The following is a 22042-nucleotide window of genomic DNA, read 5'->3' on the forward strand; positions in this document are numbered from 1 at the left end:
TCTCATCTGTGACACAAGGCCTTCCTAGCTGAGCTGTTGAGAGACTGACTGAGAGGAGGCAGGTCTGTGATAAGTGTGGGGTCTTTGTGGGGAGGGCGGGCAGGCATCATAACTTGGCACCCACCTGTCCTCTTGTAACCTGAGCAGGAAAACAGGCAATTGGCCACAGAGTTATTGCTGCCGGTAATAGCCACAGGCTGTTGGCAACAGTTACTTCTGCTTCCCCTTCCTTTGCCTGGCACTTGAACTTCTTTTTTGAGACAGAGTTTTGCTTTTTAGCCCAGGCTGGCCTCAACCTTTGACCCCAAAGGTGTTGCAAGCAGGTTCCAGTCTCTGGGCCTCCCTTTCCCGTTCACAGGAGCCCTCCCTCCCTCTCTCAGAAACCGCCCCAGTCATCCTGGGTCTTGGTTACTTAAGCCAGGCCCAGGCCACAGTGTGACAATCCCTGTCCACTCCACTCAGGATCCAGGATGGGAATCTTAACCAGCACCCTGCCACCCATTCTGCTGGGGTTTTTGCTCATGTCCACCCTGGGGGCTCTGGGTGCCAACCCCGGCCTGGTCGCCAGGATCACTAACAAGGGCCTGGAGTATGGTAAGAAGCCGTGCTGGTGGCACCAGACTGCTCTGGGCACAGCGGGGTCATAGACAGGCTTCTGCCTCCCTTGGGGGGCCTGCTGAAATTCCGGCTGGTCACCCACCAGCTGTGTGACTTGGACACATTCCCTGTGTTAGCTGAGTTCTCCGCTAGCAGAAAGGAACAAAGATTTGAGCTTAAGAAGTTGTGAGGCTGGGCGCCTATAATCCTAGTTACTCAGGAGGCAGAGATCAGGAGGATCATGGTTCAAAGCCAGCCTGGGCAAACAGTTCGCAAGATACTATCTTGAAAATACCTAACACAAAAAGAGTTGGTGGAGTGGCTTGAGGTGAAGGCCCTGAGTTCAAGTTCTGGTACAAAAAAAAAAAAGTTGAGAGTGAGATAACTCCAGGAAGTAGCAGGGGCAGGTGAGATGGGGAGAGAACGCAGCCAGGAGAGGACACTAAGCCAGTGCCACCCCAGTGGCCTGGGGCACACCTGCTAGAAAATCCTTGGTGGAATTTGGAAACACACTTTAAAGCCAGAAGTCAGAATGGCAGTTATCTCTGCAAGAAGGTGGAGACCCCAGAGGAGAAAAGGGTGCCTGTGAGGTGCTGGGACCTGCTGTATCAGGGCCGGTCTGCTGTATCAGGGTGGTCACGTGGGCTTACCAAAATTCTAAAATTACTTAGCAATACCTTTAAGGTGAGCGCCCATTAGATGCTCTGTGTATGTCATTCCTCAACTTTAAAGAACCGGTAAAAGGGTTCCCCGGGCAAAAACAAGAAAAACAAACTAAAAGTAACAGGGCTGGGGGCGTGGCTCAAGTGGTAGTGCATTTGCCTAGCAAGTATGAGGCCCTGAGTTCAAATCCCAGTACCATCAAAAGAAAGGACAGGAAGGAGATAAAAGTAATAGTACATTTTGTAAATTGCTGACACAAAGCTGCAAGTTTTTCTGTCTAAGGTGCAAGGGAGCTAGGGCATGTACCCACCCAAAATGCCCCATTTGTGATCTTCAATTGCCTTATCTGTCAGATGCAGGTGATAACAGTCCCTCAGGCGGGTAGGGCTGTCAGGATCCCAGATGGGATAGGGATGAGAGGGAAATCAGGGAGGGCTTCCAGTAGGACATGGCAGTGGGAATTAGCCAGGGACAAGGGTCCCTTGGCATTCCAGGCAGAGGGACCCTGTCACACTCATTTGCTAGAAAGAAGAGGGAAAGTTGAAAAGGTAAAGGAGAGGCCTCTAGTCAGCTGTGCATCCAGGCTCTGCTGGGGGCAGACTCCCGGGTCCCTCATGTCTCAAACAAACAGTGGGCTTGCTAACTGCTGTTTGCATGGAAACCCTAAAATCAGAGCGTTCCTCTTCTGTTCCTTCCCTCTATGCACGTGCCATGTTTAAGTAAGCTTGAAGCGACTCTGAAGTTAGTTGGCTTCATCTTTCCCATGTCTCTGTTAATATAAGCCCTGCTTTGCTGTGGTGAGCATTTACTCTGCGCCTGCTGCATGCCAGGCCCCACCATGAGCGCTGGCTATGCTCAGAGCTGCCACCTGGCTTTGTAATTGCCTTCATCCTCCCTACCGCCCCAGCGAGGAAGGTATCATCTCTGGTTTTCGACAGATGGAAAACGTGAAGTTTGGGGACTTGTTCAAAGTCACTCAGCTAGAAAGATGCTACAGCCAGAGTTCCAGTCCTAAAATCCTCCTGTTTCTTCTCCACAGCCAGGTTCCAGGGAGAACAGATCCGTGGTGGGGTTATTGATAGAGGTGGTCTGTCTCCTCATCTGTAACGTGGGCGTGACCATTGCCACTCAGCACTGTCACACAGGACTGCGCCTGAGAGGTTCCCCTGCTGCCTGGTGCACAGGGGCTCCATAGCCACCTACTGTAATCGAAGCTAATCAGGAAGTTGGCCTCATTACCCCAGGCAGTTGGGAGCCATTGAAGAGTCTAGAGCAGGGGAGGGAGCAGGCAGACCAAGCTGACTCCCGGCTTTCTCCCTGTCTACAGCGGCCAAGGAGGGGCTGCTGGCTCTTCAGAGGGAACTGTACAAGATCACACTACCGGACTTAACCGGGGACTTCAAGATCAAACATGTCGGCCGAGGACACTATGACTTCAACAGGTGGCTGGGAAGGAGGGCTGGAAAGGGAAGGAGATGGAGTCCCGGGACTGGGCTGAGTGACCTATTTAGGGCAGAGAGCAGGAGTTCAGAAGGGAATTCTGGGAGGGAACTGAGCTCTTGCATTCATCATGCAGCAAATGTTAACAAGGACCTACCAGCTGTGTGATCTGAACCTCAGTTTCCTCATCTGTAGAACAGGATTGACAGTGCTTCCTCCTACAGAATGATACTCCAGGGTCCAATCGGTCACTACACACAGCCTGGAGGGGAAGATAGACCTGAAACCTGAAACGCACTCGCCCAATTGTTGATGCATTTTGTAGATGGGAGAGACTGGCAAGGCTTCCCAGAGGAGGTGACAACTTTGCCACCTTTAAGGGATAGATCACTAGACATAAGAAGCTCAGGCTTTTTAAAAGGCATGATGTGCTTTTGGAAGGATGGACAGTGGGGGGAGGGCGATCAGTCCTACACTGCTCCCCCTCCCTGCTCACTACCACTGACTGCTTCATTTATTTCTTCCATTATTCAGTTTGTCAGCAAACATTTATTGAGCACTTATGATGTGCCAGGCAAAGAAACTGGAATCTGGCCATTCTTCCCCACAGACAGGTCTTGTCAGCCCTCAGGCTGTGTCTTCTCTGAGGCGGCCTCAGGCTGCCCTGAATCTAATTCCCCTAGCTGGGTGTGGGGTAGGGCAAGGTTGGGCGAGGAGATGCTCCCCCAGTGTCTACAGGATCCACCCAGGCCCCTGAGATTCATGGTGCTGTGAGCAGTTACATTCCTTCCTTGGGTCTAGTTCCCCTCTGTAAAAAGGAACAAAAGCAGAGATACCCCCTCCACAGGAGTGTCCCCTGATCCAGGCCTGGGAGTCAGGTGCTTGCCTGAAGCAGGTCCCCCTTGTGGCAGGTGGGGGTGCAAAGGTGGGAGCGAGGTCCCTGGTGAGGCCAGGTGCTGGTCCAGGTCTGATGCCTCCCTCCGTCTCTCCCTACAGCTTGGAGATCCACAGCTGTGAGCTGCTCAGCTCGGCTCTGAAGCCCCTCCCCAGCCAGGGCCTGAGTTTCACCATCGCTGACTCCTTCATCCAGGTCCAGGGCAGGTGGAAGGTGCGCAAATCTTTCCTGTAAGTTGGCTCTGCTCCAGACCCTCGGGTCCTTGACCTTGGCCTTGATCCCATCCTTCTTGGCTGCAAAGTGTTCCTAGCTCATCAGAAAGGCCACGTGATGGACAGAGGGCACCCATGTCCAGAAGTGGCCTAGGGCTCGAGTCCTGACTCTCAAAGGAGTCTCTCTTCACCTGCTCCTCTCCTAAAGGGGACAGGCCTGCTTACCTGGGGACCACCATGAGCTTGTATTTGAATAAGATTGTATTTGTCTTCCTGATTTGCCTCCGACAGCCACAGACCCCAAGGCAAGAATTCCAGTGCAGGTGCTTCATGTGGGAAGTGGTCTATGGACATGTCGTCCAGGAGAGGAAGGAGGCACAGAGGGAAGGAGTCATCATGGGAGGGACAGCTGGGGCTCAGCATGACTAGATAATGTGGAGAGTCTGTGGGGCACCCCTCTGAATCACCCAGCTCAGTTGCATCTCCCCATCTTCCTTTGCTGCCTTGGGACACTAACCAGCACTTTGACCTCTGAGTTCCTTGAATGGAAGGAGTTCGCTGGGATTCCACAGCAAACACACACTGGGAGCTCACAGATGTGTTTGCTCACGGTTCTGGAGGCTGCAAGTCCAAGGTCTAGGCGTAGACAGGACTGATTTCTCCTGGGACCTCTCTCCTTGGCTTGTAGGTGGCGTCTACTTTCTGTGTCCTCCTCTGGCTTTTCTTCTACACTCTTAAAAGCATATGTCTCTCCGTAGGTCCTAAGGACACCAGCCAGGTTGGGTTAGGGCCTAGCCTAATGGCTTCTCTTAACTGAATCACCTCTTTAAAGGGCCTTTCTCCACACACAGACTCATTCTAGAGCTGGAGTTCAAGGATTCAACATAGGAATTTGGGGAGGACACAATTCAGTCCCTAACAGAAGGGCTGGCCAATCCCAGTGGGTGACCAGGCCATGTCTATCCCTTAGACCTGCCCTGCCCTGCCCTGCTAGTCGCCTCTAGTCCTGAGTCTGTATGAGGTCTTGAAAAGTACCTGGAAGAAACTGAGATCTGCTGAAACTGTGAAATGTCACATCTAAGGATTTGGTACAAGGACTGGGGGTGTGATTCGAGCCATAGAGCACCTGCTTAGTAAGCATGAAGCCCTGAATTCAAGCCCCAGCATTGCCAAAAAAGGAAAAAAAGAAAGATTTGGTACAAAACAAAGGGAACACAAGCCTCATTAATACTCTTCCTATTGAGAGCACCTGTCCAGTAAGCACGAAGCCCTGAGTTGAAACCCCAGGACCATAAAAAATTTTCATACTAATTCCATGCGTTATTACAACCAATCTCACCTCTTTCTTTTTGTCCTTTTATGTGGCTACTAGGAAATTTTAAGTGGCATGGGTGACTGTCGCTCTGCCAGCTGCTTTAGAAGGATGCTTAGTATGTGTGTCACCCACACTTGTTCCATTGCCACAAAAAGAATTGGCTCACACTCCTGTCCTGTCTTTTGTCACCAAATTTTCTTAATGACTTCTTTATAGGAGCATATGAAGGAAAATATCATTCTTTCTTATTTTACTTTTTAACATATTTCTTATTGAGATGAAATTCTGACCATTTTATTTATTTGAGTTTTTTTTCCTTTGGAGGTACTGGAGTTTGAACTCAGGGCATTGTGCACACTACTAAAGGCCCCTCCCTTTTTTTTTTTTTTGCTTTAGTTGTTTTTCAGATAGGGTCTCAAGTTTTTGTCCATTCATGTATGAAAGAAATTAGTGGTTTAGGCCAGGGGTGTGGCTCAAGTGGCAGAGCACTTGCCTTGTAAGCACAAGACACTGAGTTCAAATCCCAATACAGCCAAAACAAAAAAGACAAAAGTAAAGAAATTAGCTGCCTAGCTGTCTCATGATGTAATCTTTTTACTTTGCATATTGTACTTTTGTTTGTTAACATTTGGATTTTCTATACTTTCAACTTCATTGGCCATTTCCTTTCTGCTTATGAGACATGAATCTTGCCAGAATGGCTCTGCCTATCCCTGACTCTAAACACTGGCTGCAGGCTTTCTCCTAGATCTTTATTTCTTATTAAATCTTCTTTTATTTGTTTTTAAATCTTCGATTTAAATATGCTCCACATATTTTGTGGGAAGAATTGAGTGTTTCATTTTCTTCCCAAACTGTGGCTAACCCTGGTGAGGAATCAACCACTGCTTGTCTAACTTCCTCCAGGAAGCTTCAGGGCTCCTTTGACCTGCGTGTCAAGGGCATCACCATTTCTGTTGACCTCCTGTTGGGCAACGAGCCCTCGGGGAGGCCCACGGCCACTGCCTCCAGCTGCAGCAGCCACATTCGTGATGTAGAGGTGGATATTTCTGGACATGTGGGGTAAGTCATCCCTGGAACCCCGCTAGCTTGACCCCCAGGAGCAGCCCTTGGCCCAGCTGTGATGAGTGTATAGATCCAGGTGAATCCGTGGCATCCCATGCACTTGGAGGAATCCTTTGGGGGAGACTTATTGGGATGAAAAGATGCAGATTCAACATAGGAGTGTCAATATGTCACCTCTACAAAATAAACTTCAGGGGACCTCTGTCAGGTTAATGAAATTTAGCTGTTTGGAAGAAAACAAATGCTTCTGACTGAAAAAGTTTGTAAAAAATATACAAATCTGTGGTCAAGTCGTTTTGCCTCTTTGAATCTCTGTTTCAAAGGTCGTTCTCAGTATCACTCTAGACACGACCTGCTTTCAGCCTGTTGAGAGTGTATCCTTTCCTAGTAAACTTACTATAAGTTTCACTACAAAAAAGAAAAGAGATCAAGGGAGAGAAGAAGGAAAGAAGGAAGAAAGGAAGGCAGGAAGGAAGAAAGGGAAAAATGGTTCTAGCTAGGTGAGATGGCTTACACCTGCAATCCCAGCAACTCAGGAGGCAGAGATCGGGAGGATCACAGCTCAATGTAAGCCCGAGCAAAAAATTAAAGCAAGACCCTATCTCAACAAATAAGCCTGGTGTGGTGTCATATACTTGTCATTCCAGCTACTGGGAGGCCACCGGTAGGAGGACTGTGGTCCAAGGATGGCCCAAAGCAGCCCTTCAGACTCTATTTGAAAAATAACTAAAGTAAAAATGGGGTGGGGCTGTGGCTCCAGTGAGCCAGTGCCTGCCTAGCAAGCCTGAGAACTGAGTTTGGACCCCAGCACCTCCTCCACCAAAAAACTGTGGATACTTGAGCTCTCACCCAAGTCCACCGAACTTAATGTTGTGTGCGGTGGCAGAGGGCTGGGAGCAAGCCCCACTAGAGTGCTGTGTTGGGACTCTAGGCTCAGCAAGGCCCAGGATGGCATGGGCACTGCTGTCCCTGTGTCCGAGTGACAGTCAACAGTGCGCTGTGCTCCTGCCCAGGTGGCTGCTCAATCTCTTCCACAACCAGATCGAGTCCAAGTTCCGAAGAGAGCTGGAGAGCAAGGTAAGCAGGTCAAGGGTGTTAGCCATCCTCACCCTACTGGGCCTCTGGCCCTAGGCAGACTTTGGAGGCTGCTTTGGACATGGTTGGGCCCACAGTGCAGAGAAGGCAAGCCGCTTGCCCAGGTCATAGAGCTGATGTGTGGCAGAGCAGGGGTTGGCACTCTGGCCTCTGGATCCATGTCTATCCAGTTAGGCAGAGAATGGTCAGCTGCTTGCCAAGGGTAAAAAGGGAGAGGGGGCACAAGTGATCCACCCTCCCCCGCCTGGCCTTACTCCCTGTCGCCACGCTGCCCTGTGTCCCAAAGTCCAAAAGGAAGTCACCACTCCGAGGCCAGTGGAGACCAGGAAGGTGCAGGAGCCAGGTGGGGACAGGAGTACCTGCCCCATGTGGAGGCAGTGACACTGTGTCAGATTTTGTGTGTTAAAATACAAAAATACACAATCATGTTAGCTTTCAGCTCCTCCAGACACTTTCACCCCAGAGACCCATGTATGATGTTCTGCACATAGGGAACCATGTCTACACCAGCGACTGTGAGGCTCCAGGTTCAAGCCCTAGGATCGGGGAGGGCGCCAATCCACAGGCTCTTCCTGCCCCCAGCCCTGCTCCTCGCCACCCCTTTCTTTGCTTCCACAGTTTCTCACCACTGACCTCCTCTCCTATAAACTGGGCCTGGTATGTCCCTCCCCACCACCTCTGCCTAGCTGGTGTCCACTCACCTGTTAGCTTGCTGTTAAAAGTTGCCTCTTCCAAGGAGCCATCTGTGACCCTACACTGGGCTAAAACCCTGTCCTTCTTCTCCCTTGTACATATGGGTCTGTTGCAACTGGTGGTAACTGATTCATCAAAAAAAGCTCTTTAAACTAGGTATGGTAGGGCACCTCTGTAATCCCAGCACTGGGAGGCAGAGGTACTCACCTATAGGTAGCACTCACCTGTGCTACATAGGGAGTACTGAGAAAAAATCTCTGATCCCAAATGTTTTCAGATGAAGTAAATAAAAATTCATTTGTCTTTTTTTGTTTCTTTTTTGCAGTGATACTAGGGTTTGAGCTTATGCTTGCCAAGCAGGCTCTCTACCACTTGAACCACATCCTGCAGCCCTTTTGTGCTTTAGTTATTTTTGTTTGTTTGTTTGTTTTTTTATTTTTTCATTACTTTAGTTATTTTGCAATGGAGTCTCACATTTTTGCCCAGGGTGAGCCTCGGATCCCAATCCTCTTACCTATGTCTCCAGTACAGCCGGGATTACACATATGTACCACCACACTCAGCAGTCTCAGTGACCTTTTTGCCCCGGCTGACCTCTAACCATGACCCTCCCAATCTCCACCTCCTGAGTAGCTGAGATTACAGGAGTGAGCAATCATGCCTGGCCCTCATTTGTTGTCTTTGACAATAGGATGCAGGGCCATTCTTTGAAAATGGCCTTTCGTTGATCTTGGATTTGGTCTTTCTCGCATGTAACATTGACCTGTCACAAACTCTGTCTCCTTAACTACAATGAGCATCTGAAGACACAGGCAAAGCCACCCCAATGCAGCACCTTGCAGGTCTTTAAGTTTTTTTCTTCTAAGCTCTTCTGTGTCTGGTCCCAGTATAAACACATTTCCTTTTAGTAACTTGTCTTTCCAGAGTATTTATCTTAGATTTTCTTACAAGAAACTCTTTTCTCAGCCATGCTTCTTTGGGTACATAATACATAATTTGACTGCAAGAACAGACAGGTGTGGCAACAGGTAACCCCTTCTCCTGAGAAGGTGCAGATCCACTGGTGACAATAAATTGAGGTCAGAGGCACACAGACGAAACCACTCCATGGGCACCAGAAGGCGGGAGCAGGAGTGCTGCAGTCCAGCCATGGGCTCAGGCAGCCCAGCAGAAAGGAGCCCCATTCCCTCTGCATCTGTGGGTGACTTCATGCAGCCACATCCAGTTCTGCGGTCAGGGCTTTAATGGTGGAGTTGCTGGCAGGGTCTGGTCAGTGCCCTTCAATTCATTCAGATGTCCAGCTTTGGGAGGGACATTGACTGGTCCAGTTGGCCTCTCTTGGTGTCTCCGAGGGGCCCCATGTGGTTTTAAGCATTTCTGTTCCCTTGGTCTCTGGCACCTGACACACACTTGTGACAATCTGGAGATGAGCGGTCACCAGGCAGTGAAGTGACAAGTGACAAGCACAGGTGTGCAGACCTGGGAAGCTCATCACCCTCGTCTCTCCTGTTTTTCCCAGACCTGTGAAATGATCCAAGACTCAGTGACCTCTGACCTCCAGCCTTACCTCCAGACCCTGCCAGGTAGGGTTCTGTATCACTGTTAATTTTTACAAGAGCATGTGCACCCAACAAAGCATAAATGGACAGCAATATAGAGTACACAGGGCCAAATGTCTTTCACCTGTCATTTCACCTGGGCGTGAAGTGCCAGGCTCACGTGGTGTTCAGCGTTAGGAGATCCTGTCACAGAGTTTCCCGGAGCACTGAGGCAGACAGACCTGGGCGTTTTAACAGCTGTATAGTTTTCCATTCTGGGGCTGTGTTTTCAATCATTTGACAGTCCCAGCTAATGAACATTTAGGGTTTACCCTCCTTCGCTGTACTTGCCTTGTGAGTATCTGCAGGATAACAGCTAAAAGTGGGGTCCCCAAGGCGCCCATGTGACCTGGGGAAGGACAGTGCCTGACAACTGTCTGAGAGATTTTCCAATGTGGGACAGATGCTGTTGGCCTGAGGCCCGGGCTGGTGCAGGCCAGTGCACCACACCCAGGACATTCACTTCCCCAGGGCGTGGGGGCAGGGTCTGGGATGGCCGACCTTCCTGGTTTTTTGGCTCTGGGTGAAGCTCCAGGTGGGCCTGAAGGTGTGAGGTCCTCCTTTTTTTTGTGTCTGTGTCTGTCCCCAGGAGTCACATCAGTCCTTTGCTGAGCCCACACCCCCACCGTTGGTTATCAGCCAGTGGGACAGGGGACCCCGTCTCTCCTTCTGCCTAGGGGCTGAGCTGGGCAGAAGGTGGGCCCCAGGGAGTGTGAGCCAGCAGAGCCATCCCTGCCCATCTGCGGAAGACTGCGCTCATCCCTAACTCTTCCCCTTGTTGCTTCGCAGTCACAGCCAAGATAGACAATGTCTTGGACATCGATTACAGCCTAGTGGAGGCCCCTCGGGTCACAGCCCAGATGCTGGAGGTGATGTTTAAGGTGAGAGCCCTGGAGCAGGGGTGAGGCGGCTGCGGGGCAGTGTTCCGTCAAGGTCAGCCCATCCCAGGGTCCCCTGTCCCCCAGCTTCATAACTGTCCTCATCTCCGTGCCATTCTCCCCATGTCAGAGACAGGGCGATATGGAGTGGTGGGGAGTGTTCCCAGAGCCCGAGAGCCATGTCTCACTGTCATGAGGACTTAACACCTGCCCTCCTCCTTCTTCCTCTCCCGCACCCTTGCCCACCCTGCAGGGGAGCCCCGTCCACTGGGCCAGGTGGGACAGAAGGGCTGGTCAGCGTCCTGAACACTCCTACCACAGCTTCTTGGGGGCTCAAAGGAAAATGTTCTTAGCAGTGGGTCTTAGGGGACGTCTCCAGCCAGTGCCTTTCACAGGTGGCTCAGGTGACTCCGAGTTCAATGTCCAGCCTGACCCCATCTCTCTCTCTCCAGGGTGAAATTTTCAATCCTAATCACCGCTCCCCGGAGGACTTTCTTGCTCCCGCCATGAGCCTCCCTGAGGACCATGAGCAAATGGTCTACTTTGCCATCTCGGGCTACGTCTTCAACATGGCCAGCTTGGTTTACCACCAGGAAGGGCAACTGAACTTCTCCATCACAGACGACATGGTGAGGATGAGCGCAGAGAGAGCTCTTGCTCCTTTCCTTTCCACCTCTTCACGTCATTGAAATAGTAAGTTATGTCTAAGACAGGAAAAATGTAAGTCAGCACAATTTTCCTTTATTACTTTGGCTGCCAGGAGCTCCAAGCCAAAGTTCCCTCTCCCTTATGACAACTATCAAAGACTTTGCAGTTTACATATCTGCGGTTCACTTTTCACTTGTCCTAGATCTAATGTTCTGATGCATATTTCTCTTGTCTTGGAGGTTTATTAAAACAATTTTAAGGGCTAACACAATGGCTCAAGTGGTAGAGTGCCTGCCTAGCAAGCCCTGAGTTCAAGCCCCAGTACTGCCAAAACAAAACCATTTTTTAGTGAACAAGGCAAGATAATAGATACCTTGATAAATGCATAAAGTTACATAGAAAGGGAGATAAAGACCAAGGAAAAAGTAAAGTGCAAAGACAACACTAGTCCTATAAATCAACTTTTTTTAAGATCACAAATCTGTCTGGGGGCTTCCCAGTAGCCAAAGTGAAAAGGGTACATGATTTAGTGATTCATAGTAAAAAGAAGAGACAAAGTCTTCTTGCTAACACTTACCTCTAATCACCCATCTCCAGTGAGGCTTTGTATAAGGGACGCTGAATTTTACGGTGGTCAGATCTGTCCTATGTCCCCAATTTCTTTACTATTTCTGGGGTTTGAAAGGTTGTTTCTTACAGCACATCTTTAAAGGTGAGGTCCCATAAACAATGTCAGGATGGTGTGGGACACAGTGCAAATCCAACTTGGGTGGTCCACTTTACCCTGGTATAATTAGGGACCATCTGGTTAGTAGAAGGGGTGACCTTGTCCTGAAGGTGATTCCCCCTCCCCCACAGGCCTTGGGACTCTGTTAGCGTGTTTGATTCCCCACCCCCCACCTGTTTCCTGGAGCACAGCAGCCTAGGGTGGGTACTGTTACAACCCCATTTTGCAGAAGAGAAAGCTGAGGCTCGGGAGATGAAATGACTGACTGAAGTCACAGAGTGACGTGGCCAGGAGCCTCAGCTAGGTCTGAGTGGGACCTATGTGTCACCTACACCCTAAGGACCACAGCCCGTTTCCTGGGGACTGATGTGCTCCACTCAGGGTGAATACGGACAGGTGTCTCACTGCTGAGGTAAACGCGTGCAAGGAGAAGCTGTGGTCTTGGTCACCCCATCTCCCCAGCGCTCTTCAGACCTCCAGTGGGAGCCCCCTAAAACATCTTTGTGTCTCTTTGCTGTAGGTTCCAGCAGACTCCAACATCCGACTGACTACCAAGTCTTTCCGAGCCTTCGCACCCCGGGTAAGGGCTCCTTCTCCCTCCATGGGTGCACACTGAGCCCGCCTGACCAGAGTCAGGGAATGAAAAAGGTGGCAGGGAGACCCCAGGGGAGTCCAGGCACCCTTCTAGGCCCTAGCAGCAGAGGTCTGTGCCCCACCTCTCATGGGGCCCCACAGACTGTCCAGTCTGTTTTGGGTGCTACCTAAAAATCTCAAGAAATTCTGCCATATTCCATAAAAGGTACCCTAATCAAAACACCCGAGGCTTCCAGAGTGCTAGCAAATGAGTTTCTGAATGGAAATAAATCATCATGGCTCAACACTGAAAGATGCAGAAGGTCAGAGAGGGTTCTCTGCCGAATACCCAGTTCCCATCTAGAGTCTGTCCCGGGTGGAGTCTGTCCCGGGTGGAGCATGTGTGCTGCTACCTGCGCACTCTATGCAGCAAAAGTCATGCGTCTCTCCCCCATGTTTACTCTGCTCCCTTCTCTCCCTTTCCTCCTTTCTGGAGGGGCGAGAGTAGCTAGATAAAGAGTGCCCTCACCCTTTCCTCCTGGGGTCCAATCCGCCATTGGATGGCAAGGGCATGGAAGGACGCGTAGGTTGTAGGTTGGTTCCAACCATTTGAGACGTCGGTGTTTCAGTGAACAGCCCGGTGACTGTCATTTCTGGGCTGAAGGCTTTCTATGCATCCCTTCATTTAATCCTGCAGGGACCCCCCCCCCCGCCCACGCCCGCACACACAAACACTCGTGATCTTCCCACCGAGTCCCGCAAGACACGGCTCCGGCAGGCGGGAGCGCTTAGCGTGCCAGAAGGCCAAGGGGAGTTGGGATGGTGGGACGACATTGACAGTCCAGGCCAGCACTGCTGGTCACGTCCTTCCACCGGGCGCCCCACAGGCCCCTTCTCTCACTACAGCCCCACTCACAGCGCCTTGTCCCAGCCAGTTTGGGAGGAACCTTGGCCACTCCCTGGCTCCAGCATCCCTTTTACCCCAGAAGGATAAGAAACTCCCCTCCCTGTCCCTGCACGGTGCTCACCCGGCGAAGCTGCCACTCCGCCACAGTCTCAGTGCAGCAATTTACACTCCAAACTCTTCAGTCTGGAAGAGCAGGTGGATTTTGCATTTGCATAACCAAAGGGCTCATGGGAGTGCGTTCTTCCACCCCAGGGAACAGTCCTGTCCCAGTTAAATTCTACGCCTGCCTTTACTTTCACAGAAGATTGCAAGCACTGTTGAGATGGTGGGGTCCTATTTCCAGACACGCCTGGCATGAGCAGGCACGTGGAGAAATAACTGCCCAGCCACTGTCTGGAGAAGTTTGGCAACACCTGCCAACAGCTTCTAAAGTCCCTGCCCTTTGACCCACTCCTAGTGTTACCTTGGAAATGACCTCCATTCTTGTGTCAGGAAAGGAATACCCCTTCAACAGAATGAAAGCGGGTTGTCTCTAGAGTGAGAACAACAGGTCAGATGTTAACGTTGGAATATTTATTGAGAAACTCTTAGCTTTGGGTCCTTTTGGCTTCTGCATTGGGGTCATTGTCTTGTTAAGAGAGACATTGAGTAATCTACTAGTTCCTGCTCTAATTGATAGAAAATTTGTTTGAAATTTCTAAACTTTGTTCTATCTAGCTCTTTGATTTGGGATTTTTGTTTCATTAAATTTACTTATGAAAACTTCCCTGTGCCAGACACAGTTGATATTTAGGACATGGCTTACTCTTGAGTGAAGAGTGGATTAAGCTTTAGGGTTGTGACCAACTTCAAAGCGTTCTGTGACAGCCCCTGGGCTCTGGCTACTTAATCTTAAATAGAGATTAGTTGAGTTACAATGATTTCTTCCTTTTTTCCTTATGTCTAGCTGCTACCTATCAGTAGGAGTGCTTTTCTGAAAATAGTAGCCATCTGGGGTGGTCATCCTACAGCAAAACCTCGACAGACGATTTTATGCCTGGTAGGGCTGAATCCGCACTCGTGCACAGTGGGATACAATGCAGCCATGAAGTATATGATACGACTGTCTCCATGGACAGATGTCTTGTGATGCTGTTGAGAGAAAAGGCACAGGGTATTTTGTGGGAAATAAAAACAACCAAAAATTATTCTCAGTTCTGCGTATCTGAGTCCCTCTGGATCTGCAGACTTACCCACTTTCTTTTCCTGACACTATCTCCTAATCCTGCCCCCAGATAGCCAGGTTGTACCCCAACATGAACTTGGAGCTCCAGGGAGCTGTGGTCTCCGCCCCACTCCTGAACTTCAGCCCTGGGAACCTGTCCTTGGTGCTCCAGATGGAGACTGAGGGCTTTGTGCTGCTGCCCAACTCTGCCCGAGAGCCTGTCTTCCGACTTGGTGTGGTAAGGTTCAGAGCCTTAGCAAATGCTGTTCCCTTTTCTTGCATGCTGTTCTCCCCCTCACCACCTTGCTGATTCCTCACGTCTCAACTGAAACATGGCTTCCTTAGAGAGGCCTTTCATGATTTCTCTTACCCCCAACCTATCTTACCTCTTGCTATTGATTTTCAAATAAGACCACTGAGTCCCTGAACCCAGGAAAGTAACTGCCCACATAGGCACTGAGCTGGGCTCCATCTAGACTCTGTGATACCCCATGATTTCTCTTCACAGTGTCTATTACTGAGTTATTTATGTAGATATTTGCAGATTTATTTGTTTGATGTTTGTAGCTCCCAGAGTCAGGACCATAGTGGGGAAGAAGATATCTGAGTCTTTGTCCTGTGGGTTCTGCTCTGTCTATAGCTGACCCCTAGGACTACATTTCCCAGGCTCCTTTGCACTCTGACCTCCAGCTTTCAGCCAATGAGAGGTACTGTCAGGAGAAAGGAAGAAGCCCATGGACTTTTTCCTCTCTGCTTTGGGCAGAGGGTCTGGCAGGAAGCATGTCTCCTCCACAGTGGTTGCCATAATCCCACCTCCTCTCTGTTCCTCTGCTCCTGGGGTAGAAGCAGCCTCCTGGTTCTGTAACCCCTGAGCAGCCTCACCAGTTTTTTTTTTCTTCTTTCTCACAAGTCCATCACTTGTATAACCAATTCCCTGCGTTAAATTCCCTCTGCATTAAATGTTGAGAGTATTTTTTCTTTCTTGATAAACCCTGTCCAACAAAGAAGGGTTTCTGAGTCCTTTGGGTTTCTGCTCATTGGATGGAGAACTTTGCTGTGTTAGTTCAGGCTTGAAATTCAACAGTCGAATCTCTGGAGGGACAATGTTGATAAAAACACTATTCTTATTGTTCATATATTTTAAAATAAAACATAATTTATTTAGCAGAGATCCTTTTTTAGAACTCTCCAGGGATGAATGCGCTGTGCCTTCTCTTGATGGTCTGTTCAAACTTTAACTGCTGTCATAGCAATTTCAAGTATAAACGTTCAAGTCCAAGTTCAAACACTTATTCAGCACCTACAAGGAGCACCCTGTGAGTCTGCAGGCCAGCAGGAAAGTTTCCTGCACTAACTCACCGAGCTGTTGGTTGACAGCAGACAGCTGGCTCTCATCGTCTTCCCTGTCATGACACCACCAACATTTAAACTTGTTTCTTCCTACTGGCTTTTCCAGAGCACTAATGTATCCATCACCTTGACCTTCAACACCAGCAAGATCACTGGGTTCCTGAATCCAAGAAAGTAAGTCAGCCTCCTGTATGCATGGGCGCTCAGCTGGGCTCCATCTGGATCGTGACTGGGGTGGGGATATGATGCAATCCTCCTGTCCCACCATTTGGGAAGGAAGCAAATGTCATCCCAATTGGTCCATTTCTTTTGCCCCACTGGTCCTGTCCCACAAATTTCCAAATTCTAAATAATTTGTGAATTATTTTTCAATATTATTTTACTAATAGTTTCCTTAATCTATGAATTTGATACACCAGCTGTGTTCAGGTCCTGAGATGATAAAGATGGAGCTCTTTTACACAACACACCTCCCCCTGAGTCATCCCAATGTTGCTGTTTCACCTTACTCAATCATCGTTTTCACCTCCCACTCTTACCCCACCCTTGTCATGCCACTGCGTCCTCCTTTCTAGGGACCCCAGATCACTTAGACTTCACACAGGTATGATGTCCACCTCTGCAAATCTCTGATTCATTGTAGGGTACAAGTGGAGCTGAAAGAATCCAAAGTGGGACAATTCAATGTAAGTTACCATTGTTTTTATTTATGACATGACCATTTGCCCGTTAACTGAGGATGTGTCCTAAGAATTGCCATGGCACCTTTAGAAACAAAAAGGAGAAGATCTCTGCCCTAGGGCCATGGAGAACCTCTCAAGAACACAAGACAGGACCAAGGGATAGGTATATCCCATATAAGATGATTTATAGTTAAGTTATCTATTGGACAGAAGTCTTTTAACTGCAAGGAAAAGAAAGGCAACTCAAATCATTTTACGTAAAGAGGAGGAATCCATAGAGTCATGTCCTAAAAAAGCAACAAAAGGCAACAACAACAAAATTAAGGCTGGAAGATTCAGACATAGCTGGATCCAGATGCTCAGGTTAATGCATCAAGAATCTCTCTCAGTTCTAATTTCATCTGTGTTGGCTTCATTCTCAGGCAGGCTCTTTCCATTGGTAGCAAACCCCGGATGTTCCTCTAGTTTCATTCTTTGAAAAACAATCTACAAAATGAAAACAATCTCTGAGCTAGTTAGCTCTCGTTAAACTAATGTTAGTTAAGTGCCCATTCTTGAGCCACAAATTGTGGGCAAAATTTAGGACAAGACCAATAAGCCAAATGTGAATGTCATCTACACTCCAGGAACCCGGGTTTACAATGAACTCCACCCAGACCACCTGGACTAAGGAAGGCTCCTGGGGGGCTGGGGCTATTCTGTTATCAAAACAGGAGAAAATGGCCTGTTGCCCATGGCTCACACCTACAATCCTAGCTACTCAGGAGGCAGAGATCAGGAGGACCAAAGTTCAAAGCCAGCCCATCAAATAGTTTGAGAGACCCTATCTTGAAAAACCCTTCACCAAAAAGGGCTGTTGGAGTGGCTCAAGTGACTAAAGTGCTTGCCTAGCAAGCGTGAGGCTGTGAGTTCAAACCCCAGTGCCACTTAAACAACAGTTAATACTAGAGAAGCAAACTATGGTGTGATGAAGTGATTTCCACAAGGAGAAAATGGCCCCATATGAAAGGAGGAGAAAAAATGGGAAGAAGTCCATGTGGACTGAAGTGCTAAGGAGCTTTCTGGAAAGAGGAAGGTGGGTGGAACTGCCACTCATAGGAGACTTGCTGTAGCTGTCTCCCGTGCACCATCCCACAAAGCTGCTTCCTCTGACCACATCCACCTGCCTCCTTCCTAGACCTCTCTGAGTACTCATGAAGCAGAAAGGAGCAAATGGAGGGAGGGATGCTGCTCACAGGGCCCCAAGAGAACAAAGAGTGAGATGGATGGTGATAGCCCAAAACTGTATTCCTGCTGGCATGGAAAAAGGTCCTATGAAGTGAAGCATTTGCATAAAATGTAAAAACCAACAACTGTTGCTACACCTGATCTCAGCCGAAAGGCTGAGAAGTGATTAAAAAAAAAAAGCACTAGCTGTTGACTCAGATAAACTCAGATTCAAATCCTGACCCCGCTGCCCAGTTTCATGCTATGGGCATCAGTGTCCTTCTCTGTGAAATGGGGACATTGGCACACACTTCATAGGACTGTTGTGAAGCCTGAGTCACGTAAAGCTCTGAGCCCTGTGCCTGGCATAGAGCAGGTGTTCACAGCTGGGCTTCATAATTTTTGTAGGGCTGCCCGTTTTGTGTTTACCTAATTAAAAAAAAATTACACAAGTAATTCAAGAAGACATTTTCACTGTTAAAAACAATTAGATACTTGGACTGGGGATGTGGCTCCAGTGGTAGAGCACCTGCTTAGCAAGTGTGAGGCTCTGAGTTCAAACCCCAGTACAGGTTAAAGAAAACCCCAAGTTGAATGCCGACTGAGGGATGAGTCAAATCTTGCTGTTCTTCCTAGCGTAAGTACCGTTGGGTGTGTGGCCTTTCAAAATGTTTCTACTTGTTTGCATACGTGCAAATGTGCATCTCAAATGGTTTTAACTGATAAAATAGCAGCATGATGTAGGAATCAGCAGCTTCAAACGTGTTCCCCCGTGGCTGTGTGACTGTTGAGGGATAAGGTAGCCGCACGGTCATGGTGCACCTCTCCTGTTCTCCACCAGGTGGAGCTGTTGGAGGCGCTCCTCAACTACTACATTGTCAACACGCTCTACCCTGAGGTCAACGGTAAGAATCTCTATGGCCTTTTCCCATGACGCTGGTGGAGTGGCTCAAGTGGTAGAGCGGCTGTCTAGCAAGCGCCAGGCCCTGAGATCAAGTCCCAGTACTGCAAAAAAAAAAAAGGCGATTCAAGTCAAGTTAGGAGTGACACTGCTCTTCAGAGCAAAGAGAGTTGAATTTGGAGCTGGGAACCAGGGCTTTCCTGAGGGCTGAGTGACCCTGGGCAAGTCACTTCTGGGAGCTTCAGTGGCTTATGTGTGAGATGGGATGCTGAGGTTAGCCTCAGGTCCCTCCAGGGCTCTAGTGGGACTTAGGGGCTGGGGAGCTCTTTGGTGCACAGTAAACCTCCTTGCAAATAGGCGAGACTCGAGCAAGTGTCCACATCCTGAAGTGACGGGTGAAAGACGGAGGACCAAGTTAAAATAGAGGGCACAAGGCAACCACCTTGAATTCATGCTTCCCAGTTCACTGCCCAGCTCCTTAGCCCAGGGCCATGTGTGTGTCTGCAATTGCAGCACTCAAGAGGCACAGGCGGAAGGATGGAGAGCTCAAGGGCAGCCTGGGCTACACAGTGAGACCCAGTCTGGAAAGAAAGGAAGGAAGAGAGGGAAGAAGGGACGGAGGAAAAATGCTATTTTTCTGAGCCTTGCTTCATTTGGCTGTAACCTAAAACAGGTGGGGGAGGACAGCGAGTAGGCGCCCAGCTCCTCATCACAACACAGGCTACCGTACTCCATCTGCCCCCATACTGATGGCCTTCCTAAGTTCAAATCTCAGTTCCTCCACTTTCTAGCCACTTTTTGCCTCAATTTCCTTATCTGTAAATTGGCAGTGATAATCATATCTACCTCCTAGACTTTGGTGATCACTAAATGGGGATATGCTTGTATAGAGTTTGTAGAAAACAAGACTCTTTGGGAAAATCTTGTCTGTAAAAGTCATTAACACAGCTCTCAATGGTGTCATCAACTTGCAGATAAGTTGGCCAAAGGATTCCCCCTCCCTCTGCTAAAGCATATTCAGCTCTATGACCTTGTTCTACAGATCCACAAGGTAACTGAGGTCATGGGGGCTCTAGGGACTTGAGGGGAAGGGATCAGCCTGCCAGGCTTGGAGGCCATAACTCAGTGAGTGGGGCCTAGCCTGGCCCTGCAGCTGGGAAAGCTGGGCAGAGCAGAATGGTGGGGGGTTGGGGGGAATTGCAATGTGCTGTGAAGCCATCCACATGTCCTCTGTAAGTACCATCCCTATCGGAGCAGAAGGTATTTGATGCAGCCCTAGACCTCACACAGGGAACCTGAGGGAACCTCAAAAACAGCTCATTTTGAAAATAGTGGAAGCCCCACATTTGACCACAGGTCAGATTCTGAAAACCGCTGGTAACTTTAATAATTCCTTCTTAATTCTTAAGCAGAGGAGCTGTATTGTAAATCTACATTTGGTGTGCTTCCACGTTTTCAAGAGTCCTGTTCCCTGTATGCATCCTTGCATATTGCATAAGCTCCTTGCTCCCTTACCAGCACGGTTTGGATTTTGGTGTGCTTCTTTCCAGTCCTCCCCCTCCCACCAAGCTGGTCTTCAAATTTGTGTTAGCTTTAGGCATTTGCATTGCTGATGCTCATATCTGTTTTCTTTCTTTCTTTCCTTTTTTTTTTTTTAAACTTAGTGGTACCACTTAGGTTTGATCCCTGGTTGTAACCTAGTCTCTACCTCCCAGCAATAAATAGCTGGGCATGGTCCCAGCCCACAGACGGACTGTAATTGACTTAACTAGTTTAATACCAAGAAATGAGCCTGAGTTTTGCTTGTCATAACTACTATTCTAACCAAGCCCTTTGGGGATCCTTCCAGGCCCCAAGTTTCAGGTTCCCTTTCTAGAACAGCATCTCTAGGATGAGACGACCAGGCTGGCAGACACGAGAGCATCACGGGAGATGCTGTGCTGTGCCTGGTCCATGATCAACATCCAGGAGATGATAGCAGTGGAGGGGAATGAAGGGCAGGGAAGTGGCTGGGAACGTGGAAACACTGACCAGCTGTTATATTTGGGAAAAAATGTCCAAAGTCCTTTGGGATCTTAAGATACTTATCACTCAACTGCTGCTGAGTGCTCACAGGCAGAGCCAGACCAAGCCTTGTGTAGAGCAAAGATGGAGTGAGAGTTCACACCACCAGCCTCAGTTCTCTTCTCTGTAAAGTGGGGTGTAGCCCAAACCTCTCGGGGCCAGCTATGCAAGCTCCATGTCTGGCACCTGGGAAGTGATTAGAAGGCTTATTACATCATCGTGTTCGTCAGAATTTTGAGGTCAACGCTGTTCACTCGTCTGACCATCACAGGCCAGGGATGAATCGCTGTGGAAAGAATTAGACTTTGCCTTGAGTCCAAGTGCCCACCCTTCTGGTAACGGAAATTTAAGAACAGGAGCGCAAACCCCAGCAGCTCACAATTTCACCTTCTTTGCCAAGAAGAGAAAATTTAGGTGACACAAAGGACATTTATGAGGTCTGCCAGGAAGCTGTAGCTTGGGAAATGACAGATAGATGGCTGCCTGGGAGAAGGTAGCTGGTGAAAGCTGTGCTTCATAGCGACCTTGGGGACAGGCACACTTGCAATTTATACACTGACCTAGATTCTGGCAGACCTTGTGTTTCCCAAGACAGGGCCTGCCTTCACTTGGCAAAGGCATCTTTTTGGAGTAGAAGATGCTCTTTTTTCTTTTCTTTTTCTTTCTTTCCCTTCCTTCCTTCCTTCCCAGGCTGACCTTGGCCTCCCAAATGCTGGGATTAAAGGCAGGTATCACCAAGCCCCTCTTGTTCCTTATCATTTCATCCTGTCTTGCTTTTCCTAGGACTTCCTGTTCTTGGGTGCCAATGTCCAGTACATGAGAGTCTGAGAACCAGAGAACAATGGGTCTTGGAGGCCATGGTGAATCTCCCACGTGCATCACTGGGATGTGGTACATCTCTGGAGAGTCTCAGAGGATAAGGACATTTCTGTTCTCAGCTCCAAGGGATCTGCCAGGCGCATCCACGCCCTTCCACACCTGACCCTGGAGTTCATTTTCCCTCCAAGATGGACCATTTCCCCACTGACCTGTGATGTCTTTTAAGATCAGGCACTGTAGTTTTTATTCACCATCTGATACCCAGGTCTGGCACTTAGTAGGTCATCAATAAATATTTATGGAATGACTTGATGGTGGAATCACTGGGTTCTAGCTGTGAACTGTTCACTCCCTTCTGGACTCAAGAGTCTCTGGCTGGTTGTCCCCAACTGTGACCTCCAAGGTAAGACCCTGATGACACTTCCCTTCTCACTGTCCTCTGCTAGAGAGGCCTCAAAGAGAGAGCCAGGGCCTGAGTGCTGTGCCTTGGTGCTGACGTCTGTCACTAA

At 49.0% G+C, this 22042-nt stretch overlaps 1 protein-coding gene across 2 annotated transcripts; it reads left to right on the plus strand.

Moving 5' to 3' along the window:
• The first annotated feature begins 405 nt into the window (after nucleotides 1–405).
• On the plus strand, nucleotides 406–21840 carry Lbp (lipopolysaccharide binding protein). Of its 2 annotated transcripts, XM_020172498.2 has the most exons (15): nucleotides 409–594; nucleotides 2588–2702; nucleotides 3697–3825; nucleotides 6029–6184; nucleotides 7201–7264; nucleotides 9495–9558; nucleotides 10363–10454; nucleotides 10904–11080; nucleotides 12347–12406; nucleotides 14581–14748; nucleotides 15967–16034; nucleotides 16504–16546; nucleotides 18591–18654; nucleotides 19625–19701; nucleotides 21498–21840. In XM_020172498.2, the coding sequence occupies exons 1-15, from the start codon at nucleotides 471–473 to the stop codon at nucleotides 21540–21542; spliced, it is 1446 nt and encodes a 481-aa protein (XP_020028087.2). In that variant the 5' UTR covers nucleotides 409–470; the 3' UTR covers nucleotides 21543–21840. The 2 variants fall into 2 exon arrangements, with proteins under 2 accessions (XP_073930842.1, XP_020028087.2); XM_074074741.1 differs by lacking the exons at nucleotides 14581–14748; nucleotides 15967–16034; nucleotides 16504–16546; ... (1 more) ...; nucleotides 19625–19701; nucleotides 21498–21840 and adding an exon at nucleotides 14253–14573 and having other exon boundaries at nucleotides 406–594.
• Nucleotides 21841–22042: the final 202 nt, after the last annotated feature.

This window comes from Castor canadensis, chromosome 5, assembly GCF_047511655.1.
Source record: "Castor canadensis chromosome 5, mCasCan1.hap1v2, whole genome shotgun sequence".
Taxonomy (NCBI): domain Eukaryota; kingdom Metazoa; phylum Chordata; class Mammalia; order Rodentia; family Castoridae; genus Castor; species Castor canadensis.

What these genes read in the sequence shown, in the direction of transcription:
- Lbp (XM_020172498.2), top strand. Translation starts at nt 471, where the DNA reads ATGGGAATCTTAACCAGCACCCTGCCACCCATTCTGCTGGGGTTTTTG. An exon ending in TTACCTCCAGACCCTGCCAG is followed by an intron (nt 9,559 to 10,362) that starts GTAGGGTTCTGT and finishes GTTGCTTCGCAG; the next exon opens with TCACAGCCAAGATAGACAAT. An exon ending in TGCTGGAGGTGATGTTTAAG is followed by an intron (nt 10,455 to 10,903) that starts GTGAGAGCCCTG and finishes CTCTCTCTCCAG; the next exon opens with GGTGAAATTTTCAATCCTAA.